The sequence below is a fragment of the Aythya marila genome (assembly GCF_965140915.1).
Source record: "Aythya marila genome assembly, chromosome: Z".
Taxonomy (NCBI): Eukaryota; Metazoa; Chordata; class Aves; order Anseriformes; family Anatidae; genus Aythya; species Aythya marila.
The window spans coordinates 38,255,219-38,280,766 of NC_139080.1; the positions used below are offsets into that span (position 1 = coordinate 38,255,219).

Genomic DNA, 25,548 nt, shown 5'->3' on the forward strand with positions numbered 1-25,548 from the left:
TGTTTAAAGAAATGTGTGTTACTTTAGGAGATGGCTTAGATGTTCAGAAAGCTAATGGTAAAGAAGCCTATACATCTCCTCTATTAGATACTGTAATTTCAGTTTAACATAGTGTATTGCCATCCTTGCAGACTATAAATTATATTTTGTTTTGAAATAACCACACTAAAAAGTTGTAGTATACCAGATGACCTCTACCCACTTTAAAATTACTGATTTATGTTGTAACTTGTATCATTGTAACAGTGAATTTTGGAGATAAAAACTTAAGACACACTTTTTCAAATGTTTTCATGTGCCGATTACCTGAGCGCCAGTGCCTTACTCATTTAGCAGCATGTTTTGCTGTTGGTGCATATGTTAGTGCAATGCCCTCCTTTTACACTGGTCTGTATTCTCCAGTGCTGTCCTTCACACCTGGAAAGATACCCAGATAACACTTGATCTTCAAAATATGTCATACTGGAGATAAAATAGCTGGAGGGAGGTTGTGTGATGAAGTTGTGTGATGCCAGCAGCTTGTTCAAAAGTATTTCAACTACCCGTGTCATTACTAATCAAAGTGACAGCAAGCAGTGTGATTGTTTTTGTTCTCTCACAAGGCTGAGCACATTGCCCCAGCAAGTGCTGTGAGGCTTGTCCATTACACCCACTCACATTAATGAAAACTTTAGTCAAGTTCATTCTTACCCAAAGTGTCCCATAGAACAGAAAGATTTTTTGTTCCCTACTTTTGATTGAAAAGCATTACTTGAAATAGTAATAGACCTCAGAAAAATCAGAGTCCCAGAGTATTGTAACATTAGAAACATTTCACTGTTTTGCTTGATAGCTCAAACAACTAGAATAAAGTGGCTTGGGAAGCGTGAAACAATTCTAATTACTAACAAGACTACTGTTGAAAGGTTTTTAGAGCAGTGTGTATCTGCCCTCAAACAATGAAATTTGCTTTGCTGCTTCTCAGTTTTTCCTCAGATTTAATTTTTGTGCCTTGTCTTCAGTAGGCGTCTTTCTAGGATAATTAATTTTCCTGCATGCCCATGCTCTGTCCAGCCCTGAGGATCTTCCACGCTGTTACTTCTTCATTCTAAGCTCAACCAGACACAATTCAATTAGTTACTCCCAGAAGAATACACATGCACATCAATACCAGCAAACTGCTTTTTAATAAACTCTTTCATCTTTATCAGCGGGGTCCTGATTCAGACTACATTAAAATCAAAGAAAGGACTCATAGAATCATAGAATCATAGAATATCCTGAGTTGGAAGGGACCCTTAAGGATCATCAAGTCCAACTCTCGACACCGCACGGGTCTACCCAAAAGTTCAGACCATGTGCCTAAGTTCACAGTCCAATCTCTTCTTAAATTCAGCCAGGCTCGGTGCAGTGACCACTTCCCTGGGGAGCCTGTTCCAGTGTGCAACCACCCTCTCTGTGAAGAACCCCCTCCTGACGTCCAGCCTAAATTTCCCCTGCCTCAGCTTAACCCCGTTCCCGCGGGTCCTGTCACTAGTGTTAATGGAGAAAAGGTCTCCTGCCTCTTGACAACCCCTTACGAGGAAGTTGTAGACTGCGATGAGGTCTCCCCTCAGCCTCCTCTTCTCCAGGCTGAACAGGCCCAGTGACCTCAGCCGTTCCTCGTACGTCTTCCCCTCAAGGCCTTTCACCATCTTCGTAGCCCTCCTCTGGACACTTTCCAACAGTTTCATGTCCCATTAGTCCTGATGGGAGCTGGATCTGAACCTGCCGACAAGCTGATATTTCACCCAGGTAGCTCTTGGTATTCTATAACAAAGTGATTAGCTGTGAGATTATGCAGGGACATTTAGGGATGTGAAGCTAAAGTAAAAATACCCAAACAGACCAGTTTTATTAGGTATCATAGTTCCATTCAGGAGATAAAAGAGAGATACTCTCTTTTGTAAGAATTGTTTGTAAAATGTCTCCTTCATACAATGAATTAGAAAAGAATTCAATTCATGAGAATGGCTGTAATTCAGCTGATTAAGAGCAGTGCTAGGAGCATTTTTATGGTTGGAGGTCAGCAAATAATTCTTACAAAAGAGAGTATCTCCCTTTTTAAGTATGGAGACAAGCACTTACCATAAATATTTTTGCAAGGTAGACATATTGCATAGGAATAATCAATTGTAAGCATCAAAAGTGAATAAGGAGTCAACATTTATAATTTGATTGCTGTTTGCCTTGTAAGCCTAATCATAAAACAGGACCTTATTCTGTTACCAGACCTGTCCTGGAGGGCTTACCATGTAAGTAGAAGATAGACAACACATAGACAAAGAGTAATACGAACATGAGAAACAAGGCAATAATGATCAATATAATTGTATTTACTTTTAATGATAAAATATCTGTCCGTTGCATGTTTTATTATGGTGGCAGTTCTATTTAGCTGCAAAAACAAAACAAAACAAACAACAAACAAACAAACAAACCTTCATTTTGTTTTAGTATTTACTTTATTTATTTTTATTTTTTTTTTCTATTTTTATTTTTTTATTGTATTTTTATTTTATTTTATTTTTATTTATTTAGTATTTTTGTTTTAGTATTATTTCAGTCCTGGAGATTTTGAAGTTCGACATCCAGAAATCAGTCATTGTTTTCAGGGATTTTGATTCTGATAGGCCAGAATAGAAAGAGGTTTCCAGAATCACAAAATATTAGGGATTGGAAGGGACCTTGAAAGATCATTTCACTCCCAGTGAGATTCTTTGAAAAAAAATCTGTATACCACAGCGACTGTTCAATTCATTCAACTGCAACAGCCTTCACTGAGGCAATGTCCCTATGGAGAAACCCCACCTAATACCACTGTAAGCAGTAGGTTCAGTCTTTGGTCCTTGTCTTTTGTATTTCACTATAGGCCTTGTTCAGTAAACATGTAACCAGGATGCATCAGTTCTGAACTCTGATAATAATAAGAAGGAGTCAACAATCACTTTCAGGCAAAAAGAAAATGCTGCATTTTTGCACATTTTCAGGTTTAGTAAAATTGTCACTTAATAGTTTTCTTGCAAGTCAGAAGTAATGTGCAGTCCTTTAAACAGTCCTAATTTATCCTTGCCACTTTCTCTGTTACATGTGTGTGATATTCTAAATCATTCTCATGTTTATTACTGAGGGGTGGGAATAAATTTTATAGTTCATCTTTCCATGGAGCTTAGTAAAACTTGGGAGTGAAGGACTAGGACTATTGAGAGCTGAAGGTTAATCTCATAGAATTTGCTACCACCTGACACTGTGACAGGAATCATTCAGAATTGTGTATAGCAGTGTAGACTTTGTAAAGCATTTTTTGGCAATATGTTCTGAAGCTAAGGAATACAATTATATTTGCAATGTCTTTTCAGTCCCCCAAATCTTGGATTGAAGAAGTCTTCAGTAAAAGAGAATGTGCAAACTTCATTCCCAATTTAAAAGATGCTCACAGGTAACACAATTAATTTCATTTTCTTTCTGTTAACATTTAGAAAGAATTAGCATATGCTTTTATGGGTGTTTTGTGAAGTTTAGATGCAGTTCTTTGCAGTTTTGCAATGCTGCAGTGGCGATTGCTCCATTTTTAAGTACATCTCAGCAGTCCATTTTAAATGATGCTCTTTGCTTCATCTGTGGGAGTGTTGCATGGGGTTTGAGCAACCTGGTGTAGTCCCTGCCCATGGGGTTGGAACTAGGTGATCTTTAAAGTCCCCTCCATCCCAAACTATTCTGTGTTTCTACAATACTGTTTGAATTAGAAGTGACCTTCCTTTCCTTTCTAGGCATCTGGCTTTCAGTCCAGTAACCAGAACTGTGGTATGGCATCCAACTGAAAGAGAAAAAAGTGTCATGCTTCTAATATTGCACTACTGTTGCACAGGAATTCTTAATCCTGTTCTACTGTTTTTTCCCTTCCTCAAAATAATGTCTGCTGTTTATCAAAGTTCTGAGTTACAGGTTTCTGCTCAGGCTGGCATAGGTCATGAAAAGAGTAAAGAAAAGATGAAATCCTCAACCTATTCTTTAGGAACTGAGAAGAAAAACATGATTTCATGATTTGGCATTCTAAACTCTGTATCTAGTGGATGGTGTTGCCTAAGTATACTCAGTGAAAACACATTTTGAGGGTGTAAACTTGTAATTTAGATAGTATTGTTCTGAACACATGGATTGTGTAGAGTAGATGAGAAGGAAGACTCATCTATGAAATGCAGATATAATGTATATTCTGAGATGTAAAATCCCAAACAAATCAGTGAAGTTACCCAGTAGTTCTTCCAAGGGTGAATGCAGAAGAACACAACCTTTAATTCTGCTAATAAGAATTTTATTACATGTGAGTTGATATTTTATGAATATAATTACAGATGTTTTCTTTTATACATTCATGTATCAATTAACCATCTTTATCACAGATGTCCATCAGGATGCCAGGTGTGCCAGAATTTAATCAGGTAAGAATGCATAAATATGTATCTATGATTTTTCTAATGACCTAAAACCAGCAATAGATATTCCTAGTCTATGAAACAGTGACAGCAAAAATATCCTTCCTCTTACGATGTCAGAAAAGAATTTCTGGGAACCTGGTGGAGACATTTTACCTCAAACCTACATAAAATAATTGTAGGGTAAACTTTAACTTACTCCCAGTAAAAAAAAAAAAATAAAAATATCCAAATAACTTAAGTGTGTGAGTTTGTCTTAATCTTTTCCTGATGAATGAAAGACAGAAATGTGATGTTAACATGGGAAACAATTCCAGCTATATCCTGGATGATACAAAGGAGAGAGAGAGGAAAGCAATGGAAAACAGTAAGAATGAGGGAAAGAGCAGAAACAACATAAAGGGAGAAGAAATATCCCTGATGATAGGATTTCATCTGCTCTGCACTGGGCATTCTGAGCCCCTGCTTTCAGGAAGTAACAAAAATCACATTATTTTGGTGGTTTTAGCTGGTGTGTTGATTTTTCAGACAGCTAATATTTGTACCTTATATTAACTAGTTGTTTTCAATCCAATATTTTTAGTTCAGCTAGTATTCCCAAACTGTTTTTAGTATTGTTTATGGTTATAAACTAGAAGTTTTTTTAATTAACATTTAATTTTTTCTTGTTATTTATTTTGCATTAAAGGCCTTTGAAAGCTGAAGCACCAGAAAACAATGTTTCCAATAACTAAGGACTAGTAAGCTGATGCAAAATGATTCTGTCATCTGCATGAGCTTGACATTGCTTTTTGATGAAATGTTTCACATTTTGCAGTTGGACAACATGATCTCTGAAGGTCCTTTCCAACTGTTCTGTTCTGTTCTGTTCTGTTCTGTTCTATTCTATTCTATTCTATTTTGTTTTGCTTCTAAGTCTTGTATGAAACAAGAATCACATTTCCCAAAAAGCAAATAAAATACTGCTCTAAATCATGATTGCAAATGGATTTGTAAGTAAAGCAAACATTCTGTGCAGTGCTAGTTCAGAAAGGGTCAACTCCCTCTATCTGGTACCTGTCTATAAAGAATAGCTGTATGCATATTTTGCTTTAGAACAGAAGAAAGAAGATCCAAAGATTTTTTTGCAAATGTTCTAGAAGTAGAAAGAAAGCTAAAGTTGACTTGCACTTCTAAGATGGCTATTCCTTTGGGGCCAGGTGGGCTAAGTAAAGCAGTATTTATAATTTCATGGTTTAAACCACTCTAAATCAGGACCACAGCAGTTCTGTAGTTCTGTGCAACCTCTCTCACCTTGCTCTTAGTGCGACCATATTGTTAGTTGGTCTTGGAAGCTCATTAATATGGAAATTAATCTAGAGGAAAAAAAAAAAAAAGCTTTCCACCAAATCAGCCACCTAATGAACCATTATTTAGTTGCATGAATGCTAATATTATGGCAGGAGAAGGAGGAAGAGAAAATGGAAATATGCACCCCAGGGGATGGGTTTATTTTTTTTTCTTTCACTTTTCTCTGTAAAGAGATCGCATACCTTTGGATTTTTACTTTTCATCTTGTAGTTGTTTCTTTTACTATCTGTTGAGCATTTTCCTGTGGATCTTCTCCCTATACATGCAGAATGTGTGTGGGTGTCCGATGTTCATTTCAGTCAGCCATTCAGTCACGCAAGTACATTTCCCCAAATTTTAACTCTTCTTTTCTACTTGTGTATCTTATGATGCACTCCAAGCTTTACTTGAGAAGAATTTATCTTAACAAGAGTAAGTCATTTTCACCTTAGTGTTATAACTGTTTATATTGTATTTATTAGGTCAGCAGTGAAGTCAGGTTTAGGCCTCTTGAGATCTGTGATTTTCCACTCAGTCCAAAATTGACGTCAGTGTACTTGATGCCTATTACAATTTGACCTAATATCACAGGCAATTGAAATCTCTTAATGATTTCTTATTTGCAAAGACCTTCCAAGGTTTGAGGTTTATGATTGAGTTATACAACTATTTGCTAATACTAAGTAGAATAACTCCATGAAGTAGTTTTTAATGACATTTGATAAACTCACTAGCACACTTGTTTGTCCATTCTTTCCTGGTGTGTTGAAATGCCTCTTCAGTGCAGTGCTAACAAATACATGCCAGAAAGCACCTAGACCAGTCTCACTATGTGAATATTCAGAAGCATAGTGCCATAATTCTGAATCCTTACATATCTGAGGTGCTGTCACAAATTGTCTCTGTATTTGACCATTTAGGCGCATTTAAGGCTGCATCAAAAGAAACATGGCCAGCAGGTCCAAGGAGGTGATTCTACCCCTCTACTCCCCTCTCATGAAGCTTCACCTGGAATACTGTGCTCAGCTCTGGGACCCACAGAAAGTCAGGGTCCTGATGGAGTAGGTCCAGAGGAGTGCCACAGGGATGATCAGAGAGCTGGAGCACCTCTACTATTGAAGAGAGGCTGAGAGAGCTGGGGTAGTCTGATCTATAGAAGAGAAGGCTCTGGGGAGACCTTACAGAGGCCTTCTAGTATGTAAAGAGGGCCCACAGGAAAGATGGGAAATCTCCTTATCAGGGAGTGTAATGATAGGACAAGGGATAATGGTTTTAAACTGAAAGAGGGTAGATACTAGATTAGATATAAGGTAGAAATTTTTCATAATGAGGTTGGTTAGACATTCAACAGGTTTCCTAGAGAAGTTGTGGTTGCCCCACCCCTGGAAGTGTTCAAGGCCAGATTGGATGGGGCTTTGGACAGCCTGGTCTAGTGGGTGGCATCCCTGCTGATGGTAGGGGGGATTGGAACTGGATAATCTTTAAGTTCCCTTCCATCCCAAACCATTCTGTGATTCTGTGAATTTTTGGGCACTGTCTCTGAAGCGCTGCCTTCAAAGACACTGGACTTTGTAGTGCAGTTACTACAGTTACTTCAGTAATAACCCTCCAGGTTTCTCCTTTTTGTTTTAAGTGTGATTTTCCAGGGGTATGCTTTTGTGTTACTAACATTGCTCCCTTCTTTGCTAGTAGCTTGGTGAGCCTTTTGGACAAAGACAGTAGAGTTGTTGCTGGCACTTTGAAACTATGCTTGCGACATATTCATACTATCATAGGAAAATGCAGGCTGGTAGGGCCTTGAGGAGGTCCCCAGCCCAGAGCAGGCTCAGTTTGGGCTCAGGCTGGGCTGCTCAGGCCTTTACCCATCTGGAATGTGAATACGCAGGTCACAGAGGCCCGACCTGCTTGGGCACTTGCTCCACAGCTGGACTATCCTGGTGGGGAAAAGGCTTCTCCTCATCTCCATCCTGAGCGCCTCGAGCCTCATCCCATGCTCTGCCATCCGCCTTCCTGCCAGGCACCGCTGGGCAGAGCCTGGCCATATCTCCTCCGTCCCCTCCAGCTGCCCCTTTTCCTGGCTGAACCGGCCCCACTTCGCAGCCTCACCACGCAGGGCAAGGCCTCCAGCACCACCGCCTTGGTGCCTCCCCTCCCTCCTGCCTGTTTTTGGGCATCCTCCCCACAGACTGCAGCATCCCAGCCCAGACACAAGGTACTGGGGAGCTGTGCCTGGTGCCCAGCTGGAGTGGTGTAAACGGCATCCCCGTCTCTCCTCTCATCCCCAGGGTTTAACCCACAGAGGGCAGTCAGGTGGGACAGGCATGATTTATCCTTGGTGAGCTCTTACTGACTGCTCCTGATCACTGCCTTCTCGCTCATGTGCCCAGACATGGGCTCCAGGAGGTATTGCTCCACGATCTCACCCAGGACTGAAGGGAGGCCAGCCGGCCTGCAGTTCCTCAGGTTGGAACTGCAGTTTTGAAGACAGGTGTGGCATTTGCATCTCTCCAGCTGATCTCCATGAGCCTTTCAGAGCTGATGGAGAGTAGCCATAGAAGGGCATTTGCCAGCTCCATTAGCACCCTGTGGTGCAGCCCAATGGGTCCCAGGGTATGTGGCTCCAGAGCTCCTAAGCAATCCCTGGTTCAAGGACTAACCCTGGTTGTGAGCTCTTCTCCTCCTTGAGCCCTGTAGCTATACACACAGCACAAAAGTTTACAGAAAAGCAAAGCAAAACAGATGTGTATGATGTTGTGCTTTGGTTTCCTCACCCTTTCAGAGAGCCTCTTGTCTTGCCTTTTGAACACTCACATCAGGAAGGCCTTAGCACCTGGTCTGTCCCTGCTAGTTGGCTGAAGATCCTGAGCATGCCAGCATGTGGCAGAGCATGAGCTGCTTGGAAATACAGGACCCTTTGAGTTCATACCTCTTATTACGGTTATCGCTGAAGTAAAAGCAGGTGTATGTACCCTAAACTGCACGTGTTTGGTCCACGTGCAGTTCCTTCATTGTCTGCTGAATGTAGCTGAACTGTTCTGAGTGCAGCTCACCTGTGGGCATATTTGCATCTAAGCATTAAGTATGCAGTGCTAATGCTGTTAATTACTAAAACTGTTCAATGCTCATTGGGCCTCTCAGTTTCAAGGTTACTGCACTGATTTGTCATGCCAGATAGTTGGTTGCTTTCTATAGGATCTCTGCTTTAAAAAGGAAGGTTGCTCTGGCTCTTGCTGCTGTGGAAAGTACTGTTAATGTGACCCTGCATGGAGCAGTAATGTGAGATAGTCATTCTGTGCTCGTATTTGATCATGTAGTTCTTACTCTGTAGACTGAAATTAATTCAGATTTTAGAAAATCTAATGCAGTGATAATGAACCTGATTGCTTTTCAGTGCTGCTCTTCCAAGCACTGACCTGTGCTGAGTTGGACTGTGTAATGTGGTATAGTAAGTAATTAAAGTTAATGTAGTATTTAGGTGGGGCTACTATTGGCTAAGTGTCTTCCAGAATGACTCCTGCATAAATGGGTTTGTTATGGTGAGACCACTCCAGGAGCAGAATGGTGACAACAAGATATTTTCAGGACCAAAATGAATAAGGATACTCTTACTCATTTTTCATCTGGAGATTTCTCTGTTTTTTTTTTTCGGGGGGGGGGGGGGGGGGGGGGGGTTTGGACATCTTACTGTCTCATACCCTGGAGTCCCCAGAAGATCAAAAGAATGAGGAAAAAAAATGGAGCAAGGAGGCTAATACCTTACCTGTAAGGAAATATGCCTTCTGAAGACCAATCAAAGCTATTTCTTTTTTGTGGTCCTTCCTCTGTGGCACATGGGCAGAGCCATAAACATGTATAGTCATTACCCTCATGTCCTTTGCAGGCAGATGTTATCCAAGGCTGTTTTGCTTGTGTTATCTGGCTCTGCAGCTACATTTCTCTGAAACACTTTTAGAGCAGGTAGGCCTATGTAGCAACTCTCAATGAAGTCTAAGTCCACGTGCTATTTGACAGCACTTGCAAGGTCTGCAACGATCTTCCACCTGTGTTGAACCCATGCAGTTTCCTGAAATAGTCATTTCATTGTGTATCTGTAAATGTTTTGGTGTGACTGGCTTATTCTCCAAGTTCCAGCTTGGATACTTTTTGTCTAATTCATGATCCTTGACCTGGACTGCCTCTGAGGAGTCTGAATTACAGCAGGTTTTGATTTTGGGGTCATCAGAATAAGGTTTCTAGATCAGTAGCTAGTTTCATCAGCTCCTGTGCCTGCTCTGCTATTTCCTGTTTTGTTTTATTTTGTTTTATTTTGTTTTATTTTATTTTATTTTATTTTATTTTATTTTATTTTATTTTATTTTATTTTATTTTATTTTATTTTATTTTATTTTATTTTATTTTATTTTATTTTATTTTATTTTATTTTATTTTATTTTATTTTAATAAACCCATAACTGTAGGAGGCTTCCTTCTCCAGTTTGCTTAGTTGACTTCCTTAATTTGCTTAGGGCTTTTTTTTTTTTTAATGTATTTATCTTTCACAAGTTAGTTTACACTTATCTACACAAAAAATAGTGTCTCTTTCTGAGCTTTTCAGGGTTTTGCAGATCAAGTTTACATCTAGCTTGCACCTAGATGCACAAGGAATGCATCAGAGTCTGAAGGCAGTGTTTTGACTGAATTTGGGCTTTTGGAGGTTATTTGTTATTCTACAGACTAAAGGGGAAGAATTTATCTCCATTTCGCAGAGCATGTTAACATTTGAAATGTCTAAAGGAAAACTGGAGTGTCAGATGTCACTGTGAATACATCAAATTTACCTTTGTAGAACAGGCTGGAGCCTGTTGGAGCCTGTATGACAGTAATACTGATTGAATTTGGAGTCTAGGTTATTCATCCTGTTGCAAACCTTAAATGCTAACTGAGCTTCTGCTAAATTTCTCATAATGTTGCACTTAATTTATTTTGTATATTTACTTTGCTGATGTCCAAGGGTTAGTACAATGGTCTCTCTAGATTGAGGGTTGCTCCTCTCCTCTCAGTTAATGGCTGTAACTACTAGATCTTTCTTCAGTACCTAGAATAACCTCTGGTAATAATCATAGCAAATCTTGGTGTCCTAAGATATTCCTCTGAAATTTCACAAGACCAGTAAATACTAGGTCAAAATTAATTTATGGGTAAACTGTCAAACTGTTAGCAGTGTTCTCAAGACAGAGAACAAGTCATGTATCTAGTAAAGCATGTATATTTAATTCAATGTCATTTTGTCATTTCTGAGATTTTTTAGCTGAGCTCCTTTTTATTTTATTTGGTGTCAGAGAGATACTCTTCTTTACAGGAAAACTATGTAGGCTATTTTAGTGATGATCCTAGAGCTGTGCACAAGTGTGTATAGTATAAATTTGTTTTGTTATATCTAATCTCTTTATCTGACCTCTCTAATGTGAGATGCTGCTGTGGACGTCTGATTGGAGATCACCCAGGATTAAACTGTAGTTGGCCTGTCTATCAGTCTGCCCTGCAGAGAGATGAAGAATGGTCTGTGCAAAAACATACAAAGATGAGTCCAACAGATGCATTTGGAACAATCAAATTTCAAGATGGAGATCACACTTACCATGCCAAGGTTTGCATGTAATTCCATTATTAATGAATGTTGAGGGTATATATGTCTGATTTTTTCTTATAATTCTAGTGTAAGAAAAGTGAAGAGTGACACTGGGTGAATATTGGATGGTTTTTCTTAAAAGAGCAGGGGAACCTAAACGTAATTCAAGTTAGAGTGTGTGCATAATATTTTTATGTTGAACTTCACTGTAACTAAGAATAGCTTGTCTTTTTGTCTGTACTGCTCACTGCTGTATTTTTGTGTTATCACTTTAACTGTGTTATGAAAGCTGTGATCCTGCACAAGGTGTTTAAGATGTCAGAGGTGGGAACTTCATAAGATGTTGCATTTTCTTCTCTAGGAGTATTTTAAGGGTGTTTATTTTACCCATTTTTTTTGACTATTTCTTCCAGTATATTAGACTCTCTTATGATAGCAATTTGGATCAGCTGTTACACTTGATGGTTAAAGAATGGCAAATGGAGTTGCCAAAGCTAGTTATCTCCATTCATGGAGGCATTCAAAATTTCCAGCTTCCCTCGAAGATCAAGCAGGTTTTCAGCAAAGGACTGGTGAAGGCTGCTGAGACTACAGGAGCATGGATAATTACAGAAGGCATCAACAGCGGTATTGTAATTCTTATTTGTTTTAGTTTCCCTTTAGTGTTCTCTGTCTGTATATAAGCATATATTTTTGGGGAAAATATAATGAAATTGTTTGATATTTGTGATATTTTACCACAAAAACAAAGCATTTCTGGTTTAGGAACAATGCATAATTCAAAGAGTAACAGTGCCTATGCTGTTGACAAGCATTCTGAATATTTTTTTATATTTATTTTTATCGTTCTATTTATTTTTTATTGTTCTATTAATGAGCAAAGAGTATTCTGCATGTAGTAAGAAATATAGTGCCAACTGACAGTAGATAAGCAGTACTTATTTTCAGTCAATTTTATCTGCTTTATTGAAATATTTAGCTCCTGAGGTCTAGAAGCAGTGTTTTTGAAACTGTTTTCAAATCTAAATTTAACTTCTGTTTTATAAATAAGATTTTTCTTGAGTTATGTTAATCATTACAACTAGTGTATTATTATCTAAAAATCTCTGTGTATTTTTCTACTCTCAAAAACTGAGGTGGTCAGTAAGCCACAGAACTGAAACAATTTTACTTCTTTAGTTTTTATTCAATCAAGTGACCTTACAGGAGAACCAGCCTCTGCAGTTATGTAAATAATGAAGTTTCAGTTTAGGTAGAAAGCCCCAGTAGCACATATGTTAGAATTATTAACTAAAAATTTGTATTGAGTATGAAGCATTGGCACATTACATCTGAGCTTTACAATTACTGCAAGGCACATCGGGTATAGAAGCAGGGAGAATGTTTATTTCTGATCAAAACATAACCACAGAATAAATTACATGATGGAAAACTCTTTCATTTCTGTCCCGTAGAGAGTCTATAATGTAAAAGAAAAATGATTGTTAATTATTTTTTAGGAGTGTCCAGGCATGTGGGGGATGCACTGAAAGGTCGTACCTCACGATACCTGAGAAAGATTTGTGCTGTTGGGATTCCCCCATGGGGTATCATTGAGAACCAGAGGGATCTCATTGGCAAAGATGTGAGTTTAACGCATTTTAATAAAACCCTTCATGTTCTGGCAAAGTTTTAGCTTTTGTGCATGCCTTATTTTCTGTTTGCTTTATTTCCCTGATTTGGTATTTTTTCGTAGTAACAGAGGCTTAGATTTTGTGCAGGAGGGGAATTCTGTGGCATGTTGAGACAATGTATTTTGTTTTTCTTACGTAAATGAATAATTTAAAAACATTTCTTATAGGACATTGTCATTCCTTTTTTGAAATTTTGTAATTAATTAGGTAACTCCGATGATGCTAATGATGTATTTCTATATTCATTTGATTTAGGATAGGCAATCAGGTTAATGGTATACACAAAAAGGCTACTATTATGTGTGATTTTTGTTCGTAAATTAGAATTTTATGTAAGTGCCAATGTGGGGGCACAATCTACTTAGCTGTTGAAAAACATATGATATGTAAGGCACATTAATTCCTGATAAAAACATGTAAGCTACCATTTAACAGAAATACACCCAGGAAAAATATGCCATTGTGTTTCAACTGTTGCAAAGAAAGGCAGGCAGTGACCCTGACTAAGGACTGCAAGCCTGCCTAATCAGAAATGTTTTCTGTGTTATAAATTGTGGTTTTGTTGCTGTTAAGATCATATAAAATGAAAGCCCATTCTTGACTAAAGCAACGAAAAGCATGGTAGAGACTTTCAGAAGATTGCAATGTGATGAAGAAATACATACAAATGAGATGACGTATCTGGTGATATTGTGCTGGTATCTGTGAAGATCTTTTTATTTTGGTTTTCATAGGTAGTTTGCCTATACCAGACCCTTGGTAATCCACTCAGCAAGCTAAGTACCCTCAACAGCATGCATTCTCATTTTCTAATGGCAGATGATGGGACAGTAGGCAAATATGGGAATGAAATGATGCTCAGGAGGAATTTGGAGAAGTATTTGTCACTTCAAAAAATACATGCAAGTAAGTACTACCATGGTCAGCTTTATTACAGAAACCCTATTTAAAAAATCATGAAAGTACTTGACATTTCCTGTCCTCTTCTTGTGAATGTGGCAATTAGGGATGTGGTTTAATGGTGGAATTGGTAGTGTTAAGTTGATGGTTAGACTTAATTATCTTAAGGGTCTTTTGCAACCGAAATGATTCTGATTCATTTTCTGTAGATTTCACTGAGATTGACAGTGCAACTGTCTTGAATTTTGAATATCAGAAAAATAAAAAGGACAGCATTCTCATAAAGCATTTTGCATCTGGACTAACTCACATTTTGGTTTCTTAGTTGTAGGGACATCTAAATGATTCAGATTATTCAGTATTGATTGAGCATTTGCTCAGTTCACACAGTTTTGCATGGTCTTTATATAAGCACTAGACAGTTTTGCAGCATTTTGCCAGGCAGAAAAACTCACATTCAGTTGAATTTGTATTCTTCTCCCTTTTTATTACTTTTATCCTTATCACTTGTTTATATTACCAACCTGTGTCCTCCCCACGTACAGAAGCAAAGACTGGTTGCAAAAGGAATACTTTTATCCAGTGTTTCTGTTTGTCACTTTGTGCAACTTCCATTGGTTGCTTACACAGTAACTGAATTATAGTATAAAAATAATGAAGGAAATATTTATTACATAAACAAGTGTTTCTTTTTATGTACTAGTTTCTATAAGTCACTTGTGGAAAGTACATTATTACCTAATGATTTAAATCTTTACGTATGTTAAAAAACTTTATTAGAGTTATGATATTGATTCCTTGTTTTCTTAATTTGCTTACAGTATAATATTTAGAAACTAACTCTGTTTTTAATCTGTTCATATTTAGAGCTTCTTACTCAGCCTCTGATATTTTTTATTAGGACTTTAAGTCAGACTATTTCTACTTTTTATTATTATTGCATCTTATTGGAAATATTTCTGATTAGTAAGAAAAATAGCCTGCTAGTGTAAAACTTGAGAAAGTCCTTAGAAGGTGCCTCGTTACTTTTTTTTATATATGCAGGTAAGAAAATGGATATGGATCGCATTTAAAATGCTGTCAGTGTCCTTGTATGTGTGAGAGTTAATATAAAGGGCAGGATATTCAAAATGATATTCCTTCTTTCTGATGCTAGAACTTTATTGAGAAGTTTTCATGGTCATTTTGATCTGTCACAGAAGTTCTCTGAAAATCAGTCTTAAATTAGAGACAGTGGAGGTATGTTTTCCTCTCCGTTGAATTGCATAGTTACCGTGAGACTCCTTCTTGAGTATTGATCAGATGTCCTGAGTTTTTAATTTAATTTAATTTAATTTTTGTGTGTGTGTGTGTCTGTGTGTGACAGACCTGTTTGTAACTGGTTACATGTGTTTTGAAACAGGAATGGGCCAAGGTGTACCCATAGTTGGGTTGGTGGTGGAAGGAGGTCCCAATGTGATTCTAATGGTGTGGGAGTACGTGAGGACCAGTCCACCTGTCCCGGTGGTGGTCTATGATGGCACTGGCAGAGCTGCAGATATCCTGGCTTTTACCCACAAACACACAGGTGATACAGGGTGAGTAGTGCATGGTCTGTTGTATTGGGAGGGGCCATAAAACACCTGTGGGGAGGGGGAGAAGGGAGGAAGAGGTAGTATTTTTCCCCAATGTATTGTAGTGGGCACTTTTTTCACTTTGTCCTCAATATTTTATCTTTAAAAAAATAAAATAGAAAACCTGTCATTTGAGAAGAAAAGAAGAATATGAACAGAAGGGTTAGCAGAGAGAAATGAGGGGAAAAAAGATGAGGGCAACAGAGAGATATCAAGACTAATGAGGAATTTAATTTTATCCCTAAATTAATTCAGAAAGAAAAAATAGTTTCTAAACTTTTAGTGTCTGTTTGCTTTATATTCATGGATAATCCATTAAAAATAAAAAACTGTTCCATTTATTCAATTTCCGGTAGTATATATGTATGGTCAGAACAAATGTCTGTGTGAATAATAATTTAAGTTATTGAATGCCTTTGTTTTGTTTTGTTGAGCAAAGGGAGGAAGATGTCAACAGAGAAGCAGATGTAAAAGAGATCTCCGAGTGTCTCTGCAGTCTCTATCTCTTGCTTAGATGTCATTTGGGCCGGGAAGAAGTAGCCCAAAAAATACATATTTTAGCATGTATATCTGTTTTTCAGGGAGCTGCGCCCTCAAGTGAAGGAGGAGGTTTTGGTAATGATTCAGAATATATTTAGTTTGGGACAGAAACAGTCCAGTCACCTATTTCACATTTTGATGGAATGCATGGAGCACAGAGAGTCTGTGAGTGTGATTAGCACTCTGACTTTTTTATATCTTAATTTGCTGTTACACTTTTTTCCCTTCCTGTGGTGGGTTGGCATGGACACAGCAGTTGTAAAAGTAATGGTGTTATCCCTAAAGTAAATATAATAAAAAAGTGTCTGTACTAATTTATATACTAAGTAGCTACACAGAGACTGCTTAGTTAACTTTGGAAGTCTTGATGGCTGGTTATGAAATGACAGCCTTTCTGATTTTAGTAGAGGCTGGATATCTTTGTTTTCACAGGAAAGATCAATTAATTATTATTATTATTTTTTTTTTAATGCTCTACTGCTGTCTTCTTGGTAATTTGGAAATGGTTCTAGCCATTCTTCTACTTGTACCAGAACTGTGCTAGAATTTCTCTCCCAATATCAGGGTAAACTGTGCTGTCATGTTTATTGGCTCAGGAGCTTATTTGGAGTTGCCAAATATTTGTTCTGGGAATAATGACAGTTGTAGCAATGATTACTAAAATGGAAGCTATCCAATATGTTTTTATTATTACTTGTTTTGCTTAATCGGAGTGTCTGTTTTCTAGTTGAAAGCTACGTAGTTATTCATCATGTTGCCTTTTAACATTTTGCAGCTTTAAAACTAATCAAAAGGAAACAGACATGTTATTATGCAGTAGGTTGATGCTAATTTGCCTTGTATGGTATTGTATTACAAAGCAAAATGGTACATTGTCTTTCTGAAACAAAGGAAAATCATGCCCAGGCCTTTGCCAGTGTTCGTGTTGAAAAGTTTATGATTTAATCTACTACAACCAAGAAGAAATAACCATAGACTTCGTTACCTCACCTGAAATAGTGTAATTCTGCAATTCTAACAGATAACCATACTTGATGTGGAGTCTGAAGAGCAGCAGGACATTGATTTGGCAATTCTGACTGCACTCCTGAAAGGTACCTGAAAATGCAATCTGCTTTCATCTAATGTTCAGTCCCACTGGTTTATCCTTTTAAAGCAAAGGAGTAACATCAATGTGTGAAGACTACTCGGTCCTTTGCTTGTTTCCTAGGTACAAATATGTCTGCTTCAGATCAGCTGGATTTGGCATTGGCCTGGAACCAGCTAGATATTGCCAAGAAACATATATTGGTTTATGGACAACACTGGAAGGTACATTTTATTTTTTCACAGTAACTTTACACTTTATTTTGAAAACTGATTTTTCCATGATTTCCATTTGTCAGGCTTTAAATGAGGAGTAGTTTGGTGCTTGGAGTCAGTCTTCATCTCTAATTTTGAAGAAGCATTTTTCTTAGAACTGCAAAGTGCTCAACTGTAGAGACAGTTGAGGGCATCAGTTGTGCTTGTTTACCCAGAGAAGACATGCTATCTAAAATTTCCATAGTTTTCACTGCTAGCTTTTTCAAACAGTTTTAGTGGTCCTTCTGAATATGTATCCCTCAAGCCTATGTTGGCAATCACTGATGATCACAGACGTTTCACGGTAACCCAGAACATTCTTTTCTTTGAAGGAATAAACTACAAAGGAGTGTTATCTCTTTTTTCCTAGCTCAAGAGAATACGGATATCCCAATACAAATACCGATTCCTTTATGGTGTTGTCAAGTAGAAATAAAATTACTTGTGGTTAGCATGCCATTGTGGCTCAGCTTTGCAGAAAATGACCTAGTATATGCCACGTTAATCATGAGTCAGCAATATGCCACTACAAAGGTTAACAATACCATTGGCTGCATTAGGCAAAGTATTGCCAGCGCTGGTGAAGCTGCACCTGGAAGACTGTCCATTTCTATTCTCCCTGCCAGTACAACAGCTATCTGGACATACTGGAGGGAGGAGGGAGTCCAATGTAGGGCCACAAAGGTGATTAAGGGACTGGAGCACCTGTCCTATGAGGAAAGGCTGAGAGGTCTGGGACTTCCCATTTGTTGTAAGAGTGCATATTTATCAAAGTAAAACTTTTCTTTGTCTTTTCTTTTTTTTTTTTTCTTTTTATTTTTTTAATATATCTCCCATTCTGCTGTTAAGAGGGCTGATTTCAGCTATGCATCTGTTTCTTGGGAGATCTTATAGTGAATACTACCTGGTACTGACAGTTTCTACCACTTTACTGATGACTTCTAAAATCTTTTCTACCGACAGTTCAGTTTGACATAGTTCCTCAGATTTGTCTGCCATAAAGAACAGCTTTAATGTAGGAACTTTCCTAACATATTCTGTAGTGAGCGGTGAGGCAATGAATTAATTTGCCATTTCCGTAATAGACTTCTCTTTTCTCATGTTTCCTTTACACCTTAATCATCCTTTGGCCTTTATGTATTTACTGGCAGTCCCCCTGCTCCTGCTCCTCTACTTCAGATGTGCTTGAAAAAGATCTGTGTACCTCTTCATATCTGCACAATTGTTCAGCACCATTTTGAATGAAAAGTCATTGTCAAATAGTGAAATAATTTTCTCCCCTTTGAGTAAGATGAAAAGAGTTTGTAATAAACAATGCTTACATCTCTAGATGCTTCTCCAAGCAGAAATTGGAAAAAAACATGTTCTGGAAAATCTTCTGCCAATTAAGTAGGAAACAATCTTAAAATAACAACACTTTCTTCATACATTGTAAATTAAAACAAACAAACAAACCAAACAACAACAACAACAAAACAAAACAACAAGAAAAAAAAAGAAAAAAAAACACCAAAACCACTGTTTTAAACTTCTATTTTGACCTAAATTCTTTCTTGATTAAAGAGGAGTACCTATCCAATGCAGTTGTAAGTGTCAACTGTTTACACATGGATATTTGGGTATTATGAAAAAATTCTTCACTGAGAGCGTGATTGTGCACTGGAACAGTGCAGTTTGTTTTTGGACGACTCTAAGCACAGATACAGGCTGGATTGAAAGCAGCCCTGAGGAGAAGAACCTACGGGTGTTGGTTGATGAGAAACTCAACATGAGCTGGCAATGTACACTTGCAGCCCAACTGTATTCTGGGCAGCGTCAAAAGCATGGCCAGCATGGAGGGAATTCTCCCCTTCTACTCTGCTCTCATGAGACCCCACCTGGGGCCCCAGCACAAGAAGGACATGGACGTAACTGTCCTTGTCCTTATGGGGCACTTCAACTTGCCAGATGTCAACTTGGATTACCACATGGCCAACAGGAGCAGATCCAGGAGTTTCCTAAAGCACCTTGATGATAATTTCTAACTTCTTGCAGTTGCTTAGGGTGCCAACTAGGAAAGGTGACCTCCTAGATCTGTTGCTGGAGAACACAGAGGGTTATCGTGTGCTGGAACAGGCTCCCCAGGGAAGCAGTCACAGCACCAAGCCTGTCGGAATTTAAAAAGCATTTGGACTGTGCACTTAGTCACATGGTCTGAATTTTTGGGTAGACCTGTGTGGTGCCAGGAGTTAGACTCGATGATCCTTATGGGTCCCTTCCAACTCTGGGATGTTCTATGGTTCTATGATTAGAGCAAGTCCAGAGGAGGGCCACAAGGGTGATCAGAGTGCAGGAGCACCTCTCCTATGAAGACAGGCTGAAGGACTTGGGGTTCTGTGACTCTATGTCCAGCTCCTTTGTTATTTTGCATGTAGAAGTCCTCTTAAATTCTGCATAAGTACTATGACTAGAGTGTTTTCACAGTTTGGACACTGCTGTAGGTAGAGCTCTGCTTTGCAGTGTGTTGGAGAGAGTTTATCCTAACACAGATTCTCTCACATATGTGAAGAGAAGTCTGCTTTAAAGAACTTAGAGTTCTATAGAGAGATCTTGAAATATAGTACCTTGAAATGGCTTTTGTCATATGTCAAAAAAGAGAGGCTTTCCTCCTGCCCCCAGCATTATCATACATTAGCTTCTGAAGTGAATTGAAGAGTAGGAGAGTACCATGCTGTAGAGTATATTATTATCCAAGTCTGGTTGTAAAGATAGACTTGTAAAGGTCTTTACAGATGTTGGGTTTATGGAGACACAGTTTTACTCCCCCTTGCTACTAGATTTTTTAGGTAGGTGCTTCTTCCAGTATAATTTTCTTTTTTACTGTATACTTCGAATATACATAAAGACAAATCAGTGTAATAAACAGATCTTTAACTGCCCAGGAATCTTTTATTTAGTTCCATAAGAAGATAACTTTCTAACCTTTCCATCTATTTCTGTCCTTCTGAAGGTTGGTGCTTTGGAACAAGCAATGCAGGATGCTTTAGTGATGGACCGTGTGGATTTTGTGAAGCTGTTAATAGAACATGGAGTAAACATGCACCATTTTCTTACCATATCTCGTTTGGAAGAACTCTACAATACGGTTAGTATTTGAAATCCCAGTGTACAAAAGGCACACTAATAGCTTTGGATGAACATTTATAGAAAGTTTACTGTTTTCCTGTTTTCCTTAAGAGATTAGGCTGGGCCACTTTTATTTTTTTGTTATTTTTTTTTTTTTTTTAAATAAAGGGCTTTTGAGAAAAATCGAAAATGAATGGGTTTTGATCAGTTTTGATTGCAATGAAGGATTATTGGATTGATGTCCCAGCTTTTTATTTTTCAATTCATTGACTTGAACCAGACTGCTCATCTGAAGTTCATGAGAATTATGCTCTGCTTTTAATCCAGTATCTGATGTATACTTACTTTGTTGTAAATGATATGCTGTTTAACCAAAGTGATTCCTACTGATGTACAACATATTAAGATTTAAGTTAATAGAGGTGCTACAGATTGGAATTGAAATGTTTTTGAAGAGGTTTGTGGGGACAGTGTGAATCACAATGGCTTATTCTGAGGATCTCTAAACTTATTTCCTCAATATTATTTTTCAAATTTAGAGATGTGTTGATTTACTTTTTCTTTTCACATTACAGAAACAAGGACCATCAAATCTACTTTTGCATCACCTAGTTCGAGATGTGAAACAGGTAATGGAGAAGCTGTGGAGTAAAAATAGTAATTTAAAACTTTAGTGTCCAGTGGCAGACTGCTATTAGACTATACTGGGGAATATGAAGGAATAGAAATGATGTTTTCATTATCATACTCCTGTATCTACTAAATGGTTTTATCTTCATCCCACGAATCCCCCCAAGCAATTAACTAACCTACTACCACTGAATGTTCCCAAAGGTCCTGTACCTTAATTTCAAAGCCAGAGGTTCGTATAGATCAGACTGTCTCTTTCTCAAGTTACTAAAGTGGTATTATGAAGGGATTGTACAAAAGACTTAGTGAATTAGTACAGTGATTATGCTTAGTGAGGTAATATTTTTTTTTTTCCCCTAAAGTGAAAGAAAGAGGTTTTCTGTGCTAAGCAGTAACAGAAAGATTACGTGACAAGAAATATTACTTTACTGTGCTGCAGTGTCTAGAAGAACAGAAGGTGGCAGTGGATGACTATTGCATGGAGCTCTGGCTGACTTAGTTTAGTGACAGCCTTGTTATATAGCTACATTTAATTTATTTCATATTTTCATTATCCCTGACAGCTTTGCTTAACCAGAAACGGATAAGTGTCCTTTCTGCATCTAGTCTCCACTGCAAGAGATGCCTAGATCCAAAACTAGATTAATTGGCCAATTCGTTCCAGGTTATGAATACTAAATAAATAAATAAATAAATCTGACTATTTCTCTGGTCTCAAGTATTGGGATTTCTGAGATTTTCTTTTTGTGGGTGACTTCCATGTCAATGCCATTGATGCTATGCAATAGGAGGGCACAGGGTGTTCAGATCTTCGTGGCAAACGATTTTCTGTGTTTTCCCACACTGAGAGACATATTTTGGGTTTAATTTATATGATGGACCTGGAGGATTGCAGTGTTGAAAATACATTCTGTTCTTCCAGTCTGCGAATGGAGTTTTCTCCATTAGTGTGACCAGCTTTGCTGCTGCTTTGTTTGAATGGAGATACATTGCAGTCTGCCCCTGCTAGCATTCAGTATATGTTACTTGTGCAGAGAAGTATCTACAAATGTGGGTACTTAGGACTATAATTACTGGCCTATTTCTTAATTTTGGAGGTGTCAAGCTGTGAGACACGCTTTTGCCCAAGAATGCTCAACATGTTGGTGCCTCTTGTTAGGTTGAAAAGACTGGGTGGCTTTTGCTAGCTACACTAAGGGTTACCATGAAAGTCCAATGAAAAAAACTCAGCCTAATGAATAAAATGGCTTTTTACAGTCTGAAAGGCATAGACTCCTCTGATCCTGTTAATACCTCTCGTCCTGTTTATGTTCAGGCAGGCACATTTTTCATTTCCAAGAGTTGCACTTTAAGTTTTTATTGATAATATCTAAAATATGCATGGAAGATAATCTTTCTTCAACTAATTTGTCACAAATCTTGTGTCTTGGAAGTACACTGGATGTACCCAGGGAAGCAGTTGTGCTTTGAACACAAGTAGTGACATACTTGGAAGGTACAACTACTACAAGTGCAGCTACTGTCCTAGTTACCATGACAGTCTTGAGCCTCTACAAGAGACTACAAGCCTCCTGGAATTATTCTACAACATTAAATGTATGCTTCATCTATACCTTAATTTTTAATTAATGAACTGGTTTAATGAGCAAATTGTACTCTACCAGTTTGCTCTGTTATCTGAAAAGGAAGATTTTTATCAGCCTCTCTGGCTGATAAAAATTGTACTGAAGTACTGAATTGTACTGAAGTACAATTAATTACCTTCAGTGTTGAATGTAGCTCATCTTGTGAACATTGCAATGTATTTCCCTATGTGATGTGTATGCAGTGGACAGCAGATGTCACACTTCTTAGGCTGAAAATGTCAGTATACCTCTTTTCTCCCTACTAGAGCGATATCATATGCCTAAAGACTGTTTACACTTCTTGACTGATGCAGTAGCTGTCAGTTGCACCTTCTTCCAGAGTTCCTTCATAGTATCAGTGATAGCAGGTTGCACATAATAACATCACAAAATGTTTGTGACATTTGGCGTTCCAGAGTACACTTCCTTCGGATTATAAGATATCCCTGATTGATATTGGGCTGGTTGTAGAGTACCTTCTTGGTGGAGCTTATCGGAGCAGCTACACAAGGAAACATTTCCGAATTCTGTACAATGATCTGTACAGAAAACACAAGGTAAATTCTGTGAAATGTCTACCACTTGTCACAAAGAAAATCCAAAGTATTACACCTTAAAATAGCTCAGGATGTCACTGTATTTGTTTGAAGGCCATCATTTAAGTGTATTCCATGCTTATGTGTTTTATGAATTTGCTAGCTGTGGAAAAGTTGCAATTAAAACAGACAGATATGTCTAATGTCTAGACCAAATGCTAGAAACACCATCCTTTGGACAAAACGGTCAGCAAAAAGTTCAGAGAACTTTTGTCTTTTTAAGAACTTATGGCACATTTTGTAAGGACTGGCACTTGGAAAAAATTCCAGGTTGGATGATCCCATTGTTGTGCAAGCTTTGTTGTTTAAATTGTAGTATTGGCGAAATCAGTATTTTATGTTTTAGAGATTCAAAAATATATATATATATATTTTAAATTAAATGTGAAACAGGCCATTTTTTTCTCCTTGTTGATATAAGCTTCAGCTGTAGTTTGCAATGATGGATGACTCACTAGTCTCTGAATGACTGCACAGGTGCCACTGAAGTCAGAGATAAATACAGGCAAACTTTGTCCCTAATTTGCATTTCTCTTTTTCTGTTTTATGGTGTGCCTTTGCATTTAGAGAGTGCTCTCCAGCTTTTCTCAGAACCTGTCTCATTCCCTTCATCAGAATAATCAAATGGGTAGCAGAATGGCATCTGCTGAAAATACTTTACATTCTCAGTTCTTCCGAACAGCACAGCCTTACAAATGCAAGGTAATGTAATTGCTAGTTCTGAACAGTACTTAGGACACATGTCCTGGTTTCAGTTAGAACAGAGTTAATTTTCATCCTAGTAGCTTGTAAGGTGCTGTGTTTTGGCTTAGGATGAGAAGAGTGCTGATAACATGCTGATGTTTTAGTTGCTGCAGAGCAGTGCTTACACCAAGCTAAGGACATTTCAGCTTCTCACTCTGTCCTGCCAGCGGGCAGGCTGGGAGGGGACAGACCCAGAACAGCTGACCCAAACTAGCCAAAGGGGTATTCCATACCATTTGGGGTCATGCTGAACAACAGATAGGGGTGGCTAGCCGGGGTGGGAGGGCCGGCTGCTCGGGGTTAGGCTGGGCATTGGTCAGTGGGTGGTGAGCACAATTTGCATTGTGCATCACTTATATATTATTATACATATATAGTATTCATTATTATTACTTGTAATTACTATTATTATTATTATTTATTGTTATTATTATTTTTCTGTCTTAATAAACTGTCTTTATCTCAACACACAGGCTTCACTTTCCGGTTTCTCTCTCCCATCCCAGAGAGGGAGTGGGGAGGCTGTGTGGTGTTTAGCTGCTGGCTGGGTTAAACCACAACACAGTAGGCTGCTAATTAGCTTACTGAAAGATTTATTTTAGACAGGCATTTTTATGATAAGGTTTTACTGCCCACTATTCATGCAGTAAAGGACTCCTCCCATGATACTTTTTGACTTCCATTCACACTTGTTGATAAGGGCTTTCATTCACTGAAATGCTGTATCACTAAATCTGTGAATATCAAGCACAGATGAAAACTCTTCTGATTTGGAAGCAGCAGTAAGAATTTTCTGACTTTCCTGATGTCTTCTCATGATTGCTTATTAAAGTAGCTACAATAAGAAGAGATACAGTTCTGATATCTGTAAAACAAAGACAATGTTTTCTGTTCAAGAAAGAACAATAAAAGAGCAAAGATCACCATATACATATATCTGACAGACTAAATGTAGGGTTGAATGAGTTTAATTGGCTTTATTAAATTTAGTCTGAGACAAAATGAATGCATTTCAGCACTGACACAATCTGTGATGCACTTCCCTTAAACCTAGTAAGACATTTTCATTGCCATTAGTAAATATAGGAATGTGTAGAAAGTTCATACTACAGGTGTTGTAAACTAAAAATCATCATTAACTATCATAGGTCCTTTATTGTGTGTTTCAGTTTGCTGTTTGCTTTTACTCTGGTCATGATTGAAGTACAAGAAAGGAGTGAAAGTAGTGTCTTGGTATTGCAGGGGTTGTTGACTACCCAATGTTATGGAAGAGGAGGCTATAAACAGTGAGGATACAGAGCAAGGACTGTTTTTGCTCCACTAATGTTATCAGCATCTTAGCACTGATAAACTGAATGTACCCTAGCTGTGGTTTATGACTTTGATGTAT

At 38.0% G+C, this 25,548-nt stretch overlaps 1 protein-coding gene across 8 annotated transcripts in view; it reads left to right on the forward strand.

The window, feature by feature from the left end:
- The window catches only part of TRPM6 (transient receptor potential cation channel subfamily M member 6), a 96,710-nt gene that overhangs the window by 20,426 nt on the left and 50,736 nt on the right, over positions 1-25,548 (forward strand). For 7 of the 8 annotated variants that reach the window (XR_014319398.1, XR_014319399.1, XM_082784012.1 and 4 more), the window contains 14 exons: positions 3,378-3,457; positions 4,422-4,460; positions 11,232-11,409; positions 11,805-12,018; positions 12,891-13,015; positions 13,799-13,970; positions 15,367-15,541; positions 16,159-16,282; positions 17,139-17,211; positions 17,328-17,428; positions 20,448-20,582; positions 21,139-21,192; positions 23,235-23,375; positions 23,982-24,116. Coding sequence is in view for 6 of the 8 variants with exons in the window: in XM_082784012.1 (XP_082640138.1) it covers positions 3,378-3,457; positions 4,422-4,460; positions 11,232-11,409; positions 11,805-12,018; positions 12,891-13,015; positions 13,799-13,970; positions 15,367-15,541; positions 16,159-16,282; positions 17,139-17,211; positions 17,328-17,428; positions 20,448-20,582; positions 21,139-21,192; positions 23,235-23,375; positions 23,982-24,116 (1,746 nt within the window). In the remaining 2 variants the exon portion in view is untranslated. Of the gene's footprint in view, positions 1-3,377; positions 3,458-4,421; positions 4,461-11,231; positions 11,410-11,804; positions 12,019-12,890; positions 13,016-13,798; positions 13,971-15,366; positions 15,542-16,158; positions 16,283-17,138; positions 17,212-17,327; positions 17,429-20,447; positions 20,583-21,138; positions 21,193-23,234; positions 23,376-23,981; positions 24,117-25,548 lie in introns of those variants that run through there. The other variant, XM_082784014.1, reaches the window with a different exon arrangement.